General features: G+C 36.4%; 1 protein-coding gene across 1 annotated transcript in view; it reads right to left on the reverse strand.

Moving 5' to 3' along the window:
• Positions 1-13,211, reverse strand: part of LOC132111006 (neurexin-1b-beta-like) — a 72,017-nt gene that overhangs the window by 16,206 nt on the left and 42,600 nt on the right. Inside the window, exons 4-5 of the mRNA XM_059518167.1 lie at positions 9,834-10,147; positions 4,244-4,331 (exon numbers count right to left, since the gene is read on the reverse strand). Of these exons, the coding sequence (XP_059374150.1) occupies positions 4,244-4,331; positions 9,834-10,147 (402 nt within the window). The remainder of the gene's footprint in view (positions 1-4,243; positions 4,332-9,833; positions 10,148-13,211) is intronic.

The raw sequence follows: 13,211 nt of genomic DNA on the forward strand, positions 1-13,211 counted from the left end.
TAAATTAAATAACAGTTTCAAAGTGGTTCATTGGAACACTAATGTGCAAATGTCATTTATTGTTTCTGATTTTGGATATCCCTTGACATTCCTGACACTGTTATCTGATTACTGCCTGTCTGACCATTCTCCAATAAATATACTGCAATTGAATCCGAACGTCTATGACTCCACATTACAACTTTAGTGTGGGGTCCAATTCTCACTATTAACAAACTATTTACTACAACTTATTCACAGACCCCCATGAGGTATTAAAATAAGCTGCCAAAAATGTTGAATACATATCAGCAATCTTTCCCGGCGGATGAGTTTTAGGATATGTTTATATTTCAAGCGTTAGTACTCGTTTCCAATTTATTACTCAGGCTGATCATATTGTAATTTTTAAATGTGGCTGATATCAGATTTCAGTGTGAGGTACAACCCCTTAGCTTGCATAGCATTGTAGCATTATAATACACTGTAAAACAACACCTCACTGACTGCCTCCTCAACTGTCTAACATAATTACCTAGCGATCAAAGAACTACCGGTGGTAAAATCATTGGATTGACTCCTATCGATGCGGAGTTATGATGAAAGTTGATCTAGAGTGATGTTAAAGTTGCAAGAATTCATATATGACCTTTCAGATTGTGGTCGCATTGCAAAACATCTGACCTGAATCGGATTTAGAACCACACATGATAGCAGCCCAACTTGTGATTTGTACAGTTCATACTGTCATTATATATATATATATATATATATATATATATATATATATATATATATATATATATATATATATATATATATATATATATATATATATATAATCTCAGTAATATATATTTCAATTATATTTGAGGAAAAATATCTCAGTAATATATGAGAAAAAATTTAAGACTGAAAATAACGCAATATAAAATTACTATGAAGAAAGAATGGTGGTAGCAACAGTGCAGTGACTATAGCAGTGGTTTTCAACCTGTGGGCCGCGGGCCTCTGCCCCCTAGTGGGTCGCGGTGGTATTGCAGGTGGGCCACCAATTACTATTAAAATGAATAATTTTGTTAACATATGTAAAAATGTCTAAGTCATAACATAATTTCATATATATAATTAAATAACAAAAAACAAATATTAAACTGTTACTATGCTTCCACTATTCAAGCTTGCTGATTGGTTTAAGAATAAACCACCAATTTATCTAAGATATTTTTGCTGCATATGCTACAGAACAACAAATTCAAACATGCATAAAAGGCTTTCAGCATGTTCCCTCCTGACTGCTTGCTCCGCTGACTGTCTACCCGCTGCCGAGCTCTGCCTGGATCTTTTCCCGTTTTGCTGAGCGGTGCCAGTCTGAGTTATTTTCTGTTCATTTCCAGTCCATTCTAGGGCTGTGTGATTGATCAAATCGCAATAAAGTAACGATTTGAGCGTGCGTGATTTCGAAATCGCTTTATAGCACCATTTTCCGCGGCCCTGACCTCAGTATGCTATGCGATCCAATCAGAATGCATTGCGCCTAGCGCGAGAACAGAACAGACTGGGCATATGCCTAACTCCAGGTTCACACTCTGTCTGTCATGCGCCTTTTTTCCGAGCCCATGTTAACGGATCAGAGTGTTCACACTGCACGCGGTAAAAGGCTAGAAATAAAAAAGTGCAAAAATAATGAATATCTAACACATGAGCTTAGAGAGAGTTGTGAGTGCACAGGGCGCAGTTTAAGTGAGAGGAGACACGTTTTAAGTGCGCACACTCTCTCCCCGCGCAGAGCAGCGTGTATCTGAGCAAGCACGCATGGCTGGACTGGCCATTGGGCATACCGGGCATTTGCCCGGTGGGCCGACGTGCTTTTTGGGCCGATATCTCATACTCATACTTTTTTTTTTTTTTTTTAAACGGCCCATAAAATTTGTACATCGGCGGCCCATTCATTTGGTTTTGTTTTGTTTTGCTTAATTGGCGGCGCTGGGTTTGTGCCAGTGTAATGCATTGGTCAAAGTCAGTGTTAGTTTTTTTTTCTGACAGACCAGCCCATGAAACACGTAGATCAGCTGCCCATTGGCTCTTTTCTTGATTGACACTGGGCTGGCCCAATCACAACTTTAAACGAGTGAGCGAGCGGCAGCAGTGTCAGTGTGTATCTGTAAAAAAAGATAGAGAAGAGAAGAAGCGCAAGGAATGTGCAGATAAATAGCGTGAAAAAATAGAACCAGGCCCTTAAAGCAGACACTGTAAACTGTGTCAAAATATATGTTTTCTGACCTTCATCAGCTCCTGTGGCAGATGATGATAGTGAGGACGGAGAGAGATGAGAAAGTGTAGAGCCTGCGGTAAGCATAACTACTTTCAAAACACTTAGGCCATGTCATGAGTGTAGATTATTTCCACATCTGCATAGTTGACGATTACCGCAATTTACTAGAAATTTAATAAGAGGCGTTTGTAAACCATGTTTTCCGCCAAAATAAAAGCTTGATGCAGTTTGCGTCAAAATAAAAGATCATGTGCTTATCTCTTTCAAGTATAGAAATTGGTACAACTAATTAAGAAAGTTTCCTTTATTTTTTGTGCATTTGTTTTACAAAATATGGCTATTACTGTCATTGGATTAATATTATAACTATTATTATGTATAGGTGTAATGTAAATAGACACTGTAACTAAAAGAGGTTTGAATTTTTCTTTGTTTAATTTGCACACTGAATATGGGTTGGAGCTTTTAATTTTGAACTCTCAAAGTGCACCAGATTGATGAATTTAACATTAAAATGCACACAATTTTCTCACGGGGGGCCATGCCCCGAACCCCCCTAGAAGGACCGAGGACACACCACCATAGTTTTAACAAAAATCCTGTAAGAAACACTGGTATTGATATGCCAGAGCCACTTAAAGCTTGTTTTAGGATTCACCGCTGTGGAGTATAGTTCAACTGTATTAATAAATATAACATTTTGACTTATTTCATCTGTTAACTCTCACTCGTTCCTATACTCACTCATTACATGGCATTAGTGGTTTTAATGAATAGGAGTTGGTATGCATATAATTAAGGGCGTGCAAAGATGGGTGGTGTTTATGATCATATAGTGGGCCGGTCTGGGCAAAAATGCCCGGGCCGATTTTTTGTCCCGGTCCAGCCCTGCAGGCACGTCTGGTTTTGTGACAGAGCAAAGGAAATCTGCGTGCGAACAGAGAGATTCGCGCTCGTGCTTGTTTTAATGTGCTTTCGCGTTATATTTATGCACTCTCGATGCTAACCGCATACACATACTGTATACGCACTGCAAACACTTGAGGCATCGCTACAATTAATGAGCTCTATGAACAATGCATGTCCCTAGACACAGGATTTTATTTTTATTTTTTACCATAAGTCTATAAATTTTGTTACATCTTTACTATAGTGATAATTTTGACTTATATCTGTTCTAGAGACGTTACAACTTTTTGATAAAGCTCTTATTGGTTTTCTTTTGGAAATATGTTTCAAATTAATCCTGAATGCATTTATGACTGTAAAAGCATATCGGTGTGTGTCACAATTGCAAAATTGATCAAAGAAATCGCGATAGTTTTTTTTGTCCATATCGCACAGCCCTAGTTCATTCAATAAAAACAATTAACAATCTAGCTTCTGAGTACTAAGTTATTAACCCAACAATAGCGGGGTCAGTTAATTTTTTTGCAGTGGGCCGCGCAAATATATGTGTTTGTTGATGTGGGCCGCGAGTTGAAAAAGGTTGGGAACCACTAGACTATAGATAATGGCACCTCATGTCCAGGATGGCAAAGACTGTTGATTTGACCTCATAGACCTAAAATCTTAACTAGAGACTATTATCTTTTATCTTCATCTCTGTCAAGACCATTATTAATAGTTTACATATTATTTTCTCTTTGCTACACTTTTCTCTTCACATTCACTGTTGTTTTTCTTCTACACACAAGCATGTGCAATTAATCTTCTATTACAAACTCATTTAACCTTCCTTTAAATTCCATATGTGGCCCCATAATTGTGTGTGAAAACCGCGACCCAAACAACACTAAAGAGAAATACATTTTAGTATTTAAAATACCAGATACAGACACATTGCTCCAGAAGTACTTTGGAGGAAGGCTCTTTTTCTTCTATATACCTGCATTTGCACATTCTACAGACACTGTTGAGGTGAATGTGAGGAAAAACAATGAGAGAATGACAGTCAGAAAGAAAAGTAGTAATAAAGAGATGACTAACCTACCCCACCTGAGCTTGGCTCGCATGGGTCTATGTCCTCATCATCACTTGGGCACTCGGCAGATGCCACCAACAAGTCATCAGCATTCTGGAGAACAGATAATAATGGAAAGAGAGGCTGAATTCAAGATATATAAAACAGAATAAAAAACATACATAAATTAATGAAATGGGAAACTGATCTTAACAGACAAAAGCTATTAAATGAGTATACAGAGCATTAGTTTAAGACTTTTTATCAGTGAAAAGTGTAATGGAGATGGCATCCCCCTTGTTGATAAAAAAAAAAAGAAAAATGACAAAATGCATCCCCTCTGTAAACCCCCGCTCCATACCATGTTGTATATTATGTAAAACTTATCATGCAAATGAAAAGGTACAATTCTCTAAATGTGATCATTTGCATGTGATCATCATTTTCATCATTTTTTTTGTGCAAAATGGTTCAAGCGCTACTTTTGAAATTCTTTAAAAAGAAGACTACAGAAGGGATATTTCTTTGATTAGAGTTTAAAGAACTTCCCCTGACATAATGTTATTGTGCTATACGTGTGACTATGAGGGACAGAGAGATGATACTGAGAGATGACTTGTCACTGACTGCAAAAAACAATCAAAAACATGTCTTAAGAGTCCTAAAGCATGAAAAAGCATGATGAGGCCTATTAGAATGCAGTTAAAATGCCCTTATAACTTTTTTCTTTCACTTAAGCAAGAGTGCTTTCCTGAAAATCACCATGTGTGCTGCTATCATAAAATACATTCATAATCGGCATAACAGTCATGTAGTGTGTTCTCAGCTTCAGATGTCTCTTATTTGTTTTGCTTGTATTAAGCTGTAACTGTAATACTGAGTTCTAATGGCTCACTGTCCCTCCACTGACTACCATCATGGGTGTCTTCCATATTAACCGAGTGACCAAAGAACTAACGGTATGTTAAATCTTCGGAGTGACGCCTGTCAGCGCAAAACTGTGACAAATGTCGATTCTGAGTGCACTGCAAAAATATCAGACCCATATCTGATTTAGGACAACATATGATAATGGCACAAATCAGATAAAAACAAAAAAAACAAAAAAAATTTTTAATTTACTTTATTTCAGACAGGACCACTTTGGCAAGTTTACTTGAGTTTAATGGGAGCGTGGTAGTGATTGGAGCTATTTGATAGCTGACCGCATCAGCTGGTCGCAGCCTATGCCTTCACGGCCTGAATGAACTAACGCTGCGCTCGATTTAAGAGCACATAAACAATATACCCTTTGAAAATACTAGTTATGTGATGTTCATTTATATATTTCAACATTACACAATACCAGTCAATACCAGTTTGCTAAAGCAGTAATATTGTTCAGAATTTTTACTATTTAAAATAACTGCTTTCTATTTGAATATATTTCACAATTTAATTTATTCCTGTGATCAAAGCTAAATTTTCAGCATCCAGTTTTACTCCAAGTTTAACAATATACACTATACCATTCAAAAGCTTGGAGTCAATATATATAGAAATTAAAACTTTTATTTAGCAAACACGTGGTGATAAATAAAAAATGATTAATATGATAAATGTTACAATCAATGCTGTTCTTTCATTTATCAAAAAAAAAAAATACTGACAAAAATATCCTCAGCTCTTTTCAACATTAATAATAATAATAATAATAATAACAATAAAAAAAAAAATTTGAGTAGAAAATGAGAATATTAGAAGGATTTCTGAAGGATCGAGTGACTGGAGTAATGATGCTAAAAATTCAGCTTTGAAAGTCAGCTTTGATTGTTCCTAATAAACTGTTTAACTGCACTTGCAAGTGAATCTCAAATTATTTTGTGGGATAATTATATATATTTAAAATAAACTACAAACATAAAAAAATCTAGATTTATTTTGTCCTCACATTCTTTCTTGTAACCCTTACTTATCAATCACACGGCTGACTGAAAGGCTCATTATGCAGCTCATTATGCAGGCCTTTGTCTTCTCAGGTGTAACTCACAATAATACATTTCACATCATTTTGAAGCAAAAATTCTAGGCTAAGCTCCAGGTCTGACAGTCTTGTGAACAAATATTCTGTATGTGTTGTATGACCTTACTTATGACTTTTTTTAGATTTCACTAACCACGCATAAACGTTGTTTTCTCAAAAACAAAATCATGTACATACATGCTAATTACATATAATTGTAGCCCAGTTTGTACTGAATACAGTGTTTTCAGAATTTAGCCATGTATATGTTTAGAGGCAACTGAAAAATGCACAAAAAACAGGCCATGTCAACTTGTTCAGGCCCCCAAAAACCCCTAGACCTCAGAGGGTTAAAAACTGCTAGAAACTGTATGATTACTTTTCGTCTCTTTTAGAAGAAAACAAACACAACCTCAGGTATTTATTCAATACAGTGGCTAAATTAATGAAAAATATTCAATATTCAACAATCAACATAAGAGATAAAATTATAACCATGCAGCCATCAGCTGTATCGCTATAGACCCCCTGAGGAACAGTTCCACTCATTCTCTACTATAGGAGAGGAAGAATTGTATAAACTTGTTAAATCATCTAAACTAACATGTATGTTAAATCCTATTCCATCTAAGTTCCTAAAAGAGGTGCTTCCAGAAGTTAATAGATCCTCTTCTGACTATTATTAATTCGTCATTGTCATTAGTTTATGTCCCCAAAACCTTCAAACTGGCTGTTATTAAGCCTCTCATCAAAAAACAAAAAACTAGACCCCCAAAAAACTAGTTAATTACAGACCAATCTCGAATCTCCCTTTTCTGTCCAAGATACTAGAAAAGGCAGTATACTCACAATTATATTCTTTCTTAAAGAAAAATGGGATCTGTGAGGATTTCCAGTCAGGATTTAGACCGTATCATATTACTGTGAATGCTCTCATTAGAGTTATAAATTATTTGCTCTTATCATCTGATGGTGGTTGTATCTCTCTATTAGTGCTATTAGATCTTAGCACTGTGTTTGTCACTACTGACCACAACATTATTTTGAATAGCCTAGAAAAGTTTGTTAACATAAGTCGAAGTGCATTAGCATGGTTCAAATCTTAGTTATCTGACCGCCATCAATTTGTAGCAGTGAATGAAGAGCTATTATATTGATAATGCAGTATGGAGTACCTCAAGGCTCGTTACTAGGGCCATTACTTTTACGCTTTATATGTTACCCTTGGGAGATATCATCATCAGGAAACATGGTGTTAGCTTTCACTGCTATGCTGATGACACTCAGCTCTATATAACTTCGCGACCCGGCGAAACACACCAATTTGAAAAACTAATGGAATGCATAGTCGATAGAAAAAAATGAATGACAAGCAATTTGTTACTGCTAAAATCAGAAAAAAACAGAGGTGTTAATTATCGGACCTAAACCCTTCACCAGTAATAACCTAGAACACTGTCTAAGATTCAATGGCTGTTCTGTCAATTATTTTTCATCAGTTAGAAACCTAGGTGTGCTACTTGATAGCATTATTTCCTTTGAATGCCGCAGTTCTAGCATTTGTAAAGATTTTTCCATCTCAAAAATATATCTATATTATGACCTATGCCAGGGGTGGCGAACTCCAGTCCTGGAGAGCCGCTGCCCTGTAGAGTTCAGCTTCAATCCTAATTAAAACCTGCCTGTAGCTTTCTAATAACCCTTCAGTCCTTGATTTTCAGTTGTGTTTGATTAGGGTTGAAGCAAAAGTCTGTTCGCCACCCCTGACCTATGCTCTCAATTTCAAATGCAGAAACATTAATTCATACGTTTATGACCTCAAGGTTAGATTATTGTAATGCTTTATTGGGTGGTTGTTTTGCACACTTAATAAACAAACTCCAGCTGGTCCAAAATGCAGTGGTTCTAACTAGAACCAGGAAGTATGACCATATTAGCCCGGTTCTGTCAACACTTCACTGGCTCCCTATTAAACATTGTATAGATTTAAAAATCTTGCTTATTACTTATAAAGCCCTGAATGGTTTAGCACCTCAGTATTTGAACAAGCTCTTATTGCACTATAGTCCTTAGATCCTTTTCCTATTTAGCACCAAAAGTCTGGAATAACCTACCTAACATTGCTTGGGAGGCAGACACACTCTTGCAGTTTAAATCTAGATTAAAGACCCATCTCTTTACCCTGGCTTACACATAACACACTAACACATTTCTAATATTCAAATCCATTAAAGGATTTTAAGGCTACATTAATTAGGAAAACCGGAACTAGGAACACTTCCAATAACACACAATGTACTTGCTACACCGTTAGAAGAATGACATCTACGCTAATATTAGTCTGTTTCTCTCTTATTCCGAGGTCACCGTAGCCACCAGATCCAGTCAGTATCCAGATCAGAGGGTCCCTGCAGTCACTCGGATCCGGTACGTATCCAGACCAGATGGTGGATCAGCACCTAGAGATGACCTCGACTGCTCTGAATGTCAGCGGAGACCAGGTCAACTAGATGAGCCCCAGAGACAGATCTCCAATCAAGACATTGTCTCCTAGACAGCAACCAGGACAAGACCACAGGAACCAGACGAGTCCTCTGCACAATGTGACTTTGATGCAGCCTGGAATTTAACTGCTGGTTTTGTCTGGTCAGAGGAGAACTGATCTCCCAACTGAGTCTTGTTTCTCCCAAGTTTTTTTTCTCCATTCAGTCACATATGGAGTTTTGGTTTCTTGCCGCTGTCGCCTCTGGCTTGCTTAATTGCGGACACTTAATATCCAGTGATATTGTCAACTTGATTGGACAGATACTATTTAAACTGAACTGAGCTGGATGATGACATCACTGAATTCAATGATGAACTGCCTTTAACTGAAAATGTAGTGTTTTCTACCATCATTTTGCATTATTGACACTATTTTCCTGTTTAATACTGTAAAGTGCTTTGACACAATCTGTATTGTTAAAAGCACTATATAAATAAAGGTGACTTGACTTGACTTATTGTATTCACCCGTGTCTTGTTACCCCATTACATATATAAGCCTATATAAGCCCTGTGTTTTCTGAGTCACATTGCAAAGTCTTGTTAGTTTTGACACTGCATTTCTGAGCATTCCCTTTTTGCCTGAGTTTCCTACCTTGTCATTTGTCTGGAATGCCTTCCTGTGTTTTGACCTGCTGCCTGTATTTTGGATCATTGTCTCTGGTCTGTCCCAAATAAAGCTGCATTTGGATCTCCTATCTTTCAAGTACTGGAGCAGTACGTTAAAGTAGGAAATTTTAAGTACAGAAATTTTTTTAATATTTCTATTGACACTGACATATAGACAAGTTACATACTAAATGTGAACACAAAGTTTTAAAATCACTATAAAGGCTTAATTGTATAACAGTATAATAGTAAACAGCATTGTTTAAAGTTCATTCTACTCAAACTGTTGTTAACAATGAATTATGTCAAGAATATTGGGGTTTCACTGCAAAACAGCACAAAACTTTTGCAAATATAGCCACTATTTTTGAGAAAAGCTGCAGCAAATTCAGTAGTTTTGGACCATACAAATCAGGAAAAAGTCCAGCAAAATAATAATTAGACGAGTGGAGTTTTCTGACCTGTTGAGGTGCTCTTGCTGTAGTTGGTATGATCTTGTGGATGGAGGTGGTGATCTCCATGATTGAGGTAGAGGTCTCAGAGCGAGAAAATGTAGCACTGGACTGTGGTGTTATGGAGGAAGACTGCATCTCCCCAAACAACCTCACGCTGCCTTCGATGCGGATGCTGGGGTCTCCTTCCACAGCCATGTTAAAAACCTTCAAGCCATTATAATAGAAACCAGACATTTTGCCCTGGAAGGCACAGCTGTGGTCTCTTTCCCAGCCCCCGATCTGGATGGTCCTCTGGCTGTTGAAGATTGTGAGCTGACGGCCTGCGGGAGAACAAAGTTACTGCAATATAAAAGAAAAAAAGAAAAAAAAAATGCAGACTGAAGACTCAAGTGAGGGAGATGACGGAGAATAATCACGCCTAAGGAAAAGACGGATTATTCAAGTACTGGGAATGTAAATGCCAGACGATTTATCATGGCTGTAATGAAGTGATGCTTATAAAACACAAATAGTGAAAAATGAAAAAAGAAAAAGCGGTGGTAATACATTTAAGCTGTGGTACTTTGCTAAAAGGCCTCTTAAACACTACTAATTATGAACAACTGGTTTAATTCCTAGTGAAATAATGTAAAGCTAAGCATTATTGACTCTAAAGTAAAAGAGGGAGAAGATTTTTTATTTATTTTTTTGCCCTCTGTTGTCATGGAGTTAAAAACATATCCATGGCAGATGTTTACAGCTAACATTCAATCTGAAGGGAGCTTGACTGTATGCAATTAAATGATTCATCTGATATCAATGTTGTGTAGGTGTGCAAAATAACGAACACATTTTGAATTATAAATCAACAATAACAACTATGTCTGCCGTTTAGCAAAAGGAGTTGGATTGGATGGAAAGCTAAACATGGTGGTCAAGAAAAAAGCAAGGCTTAATTTAAATAAAAAAAGCAACAACAGTAGCACATTTCATTTAAAAGATCAAATTATTATAAATGCACTTCTAAGTTATTTTGTTTTTCTCCAGTGGATGTTTGTCATTTTCTTAGCTACACATAAATCTTTCTTAAAGGGACTCATATATAAATTCATATTTAAAACACACACATATATGTTATTATTATTATGCTGATTATGATCATTATTATCATAATTATGACATATTATCTAGTCAAGTCAAGTCTGCTTTATTTATCTACTGTAGTTATTATGGCTGCTTTTTTATTCATATGACGAAAAAATACACATATGTAGACATCTACAGATGCATTCTACAGTCTGTCAATTCATTATATTAACAAAATTATAATTTTACTTTGGACATTTTAATTTTATGATTTGAAATTTTAAATTACTTTACAAAAAAAATCTACAGTCCCTTTAACTAAAATTTATGACAAATTAGTTAATACAGATCAGTACATTTCATTGGTTACAATCCAAAATCAATGGGTAACTTTAAACCTTATTATTCAAGGTGTTCAATTGAAAAGATTTAAAATCTTACATTAGCTGTATTTTATGTTTAGTTTCCGGTTATATATTGTGTATATTTCCAGTTTAGTGAATTTCATGTTTGTTTAAAAAATCCATACAGAATTTATTACAAACTTCATAGATGTAAGATCTTATATAATTACAATTTATACTAATTATCCTGTTTGCAAAAGTTTACATTACCTTGATTCTTAATATAGTGTATTGAATACTTGATCATTGGTTATCATCAATTAGTCCCTCAAACATAAATGTGAAAAGCTGGATCTCTACATCATACACCCTCAGATAAAAAAGGGTACAAAAGTTGTCATTGGGGTGGTACCTTTTCATAAGGCACAACGTTGTACATAAAGAGTCCATATTGGTACCTTAAAGGTGCCATGGAATGCAAAAACTTTATTAGGGATATTATAAGTGATTTTAACACAGTTGTCTGGCCACAGTGTGTGAAAACAACCAGCCTATAATGGTAAAAAATCTACCCACACATTGTTTTATAACCCTAATAAATCACAAACAGTCTCTCCACACAAGCAGTTCAAGATTTCTTACTACTATGACTTAATACTCGGGGAACGTTCCGGCCATTTGTGACGCTCTCTGCCATATTAGCATATACATAGCCCTGAGTCAAGTCACCTTTATTTATATAACGCTTTTACCAATACAGATTGTAACAAAGCAAATGAACAGCATTAAATAGGAAAATAGTCTCTCAACACAGCAAAAAGGCCATTCATCATTAAATTCAATGATGTCATCATCCAGCTCGGTTCAGTTTAAATAGAATCTGTGCAATCAGAGAGGTGACAGTGGCAAAGAACCAAAACTCCATGGTGACAGAATGGAGAAAAAACATTGGGAGAAGGAGCCAGTTCTCCTCTGGTCAGATGAAACCAGCAGTTCAATACTGTGGTCTTGTCCCGGTGGCCATCTAGCAGACAAGGTCTTGACTGCGGATCTGTCTCTGGGGCTCATCTAGCTGTCCTGGTCTTCGCTGACATTCAGGGCTGTAGAGGTCCTCTCTAGGTGCTGATCCACCATCTGGGCTGGATAAATACTGGTTCCGGGTGACTGCAGTGACCATCTGATCTGGCTACAGACTGGATGTAGTGGCTAAGGTGACCTTGTATAAGAGACAAACAGACTAATATTAGCGTAGATGCCATTCTTCTAATGATGTAGAAAGTACATCGGGTGTTATGGGATGGTTTTCCCGGTCCGGGTTTACCTAATTAATGCAGCTTAATATACTTTAACAGATTTGAAAATTAGAAATGTGTTAGTGTGTTATGTGTAAACAAGGTTAAAGAGGTGGGTCTTTAATCTAGATTTAAACTGACAGAGTGTGTCTGCCTCCCGAACAATTTTAGGTAGGTTATTCCAGAGTTTGGGAGCTAAGTAGGAAAAGGATCTGCCGCCTGCAGTTGATTTCGATATTCAAGAGAGTTTTGAGAGCACAGCGGACGTGGAAGACTAAAGGCTCATTCAAATACTGAGGTGCTAAACCATTCTGGGCTTTATAAGTAATAAGCAAGATTTTAAAATATATAAGATGTTTGATAGGGTTTGATAGTGCAGTTTTGAAAGAACGGGGACAGAATATGTTCATAATTCCTGGTTCTAGTAAGAACTCTAGCTGCTGCATTTTGGACTAGCTGGAGTTTGTTTATTAAGCATGCAGAACCACCACCAAATAAAGCATTAAAATAATCTAACCTTGAGGTTCTGAATGAATGAATTAACGTTTCTGCATTTGACATTGAGAGCATAGGTCGTAATTTAGATATATTTTTGAGTTGAAAAAAATGCAGTTTTACAAATGCTAGAATTGTCGCTTTCAAAGCAAAGATTGCTATCAAATAACACAACTAGGTTCCTAACT

This window comes from Carassius carassius, chromosome 30 (assembly GCF_963082965.1).
Source record: "Carassius carassius chromosome 30, fCarCar2.1, whole genome shotgun sequence".
NCBI lineage: Eukaryota > Metazoa > Chordata > Actinopteri > Cypriniformes > Cyprinidae > Carassius > Carassius carassius.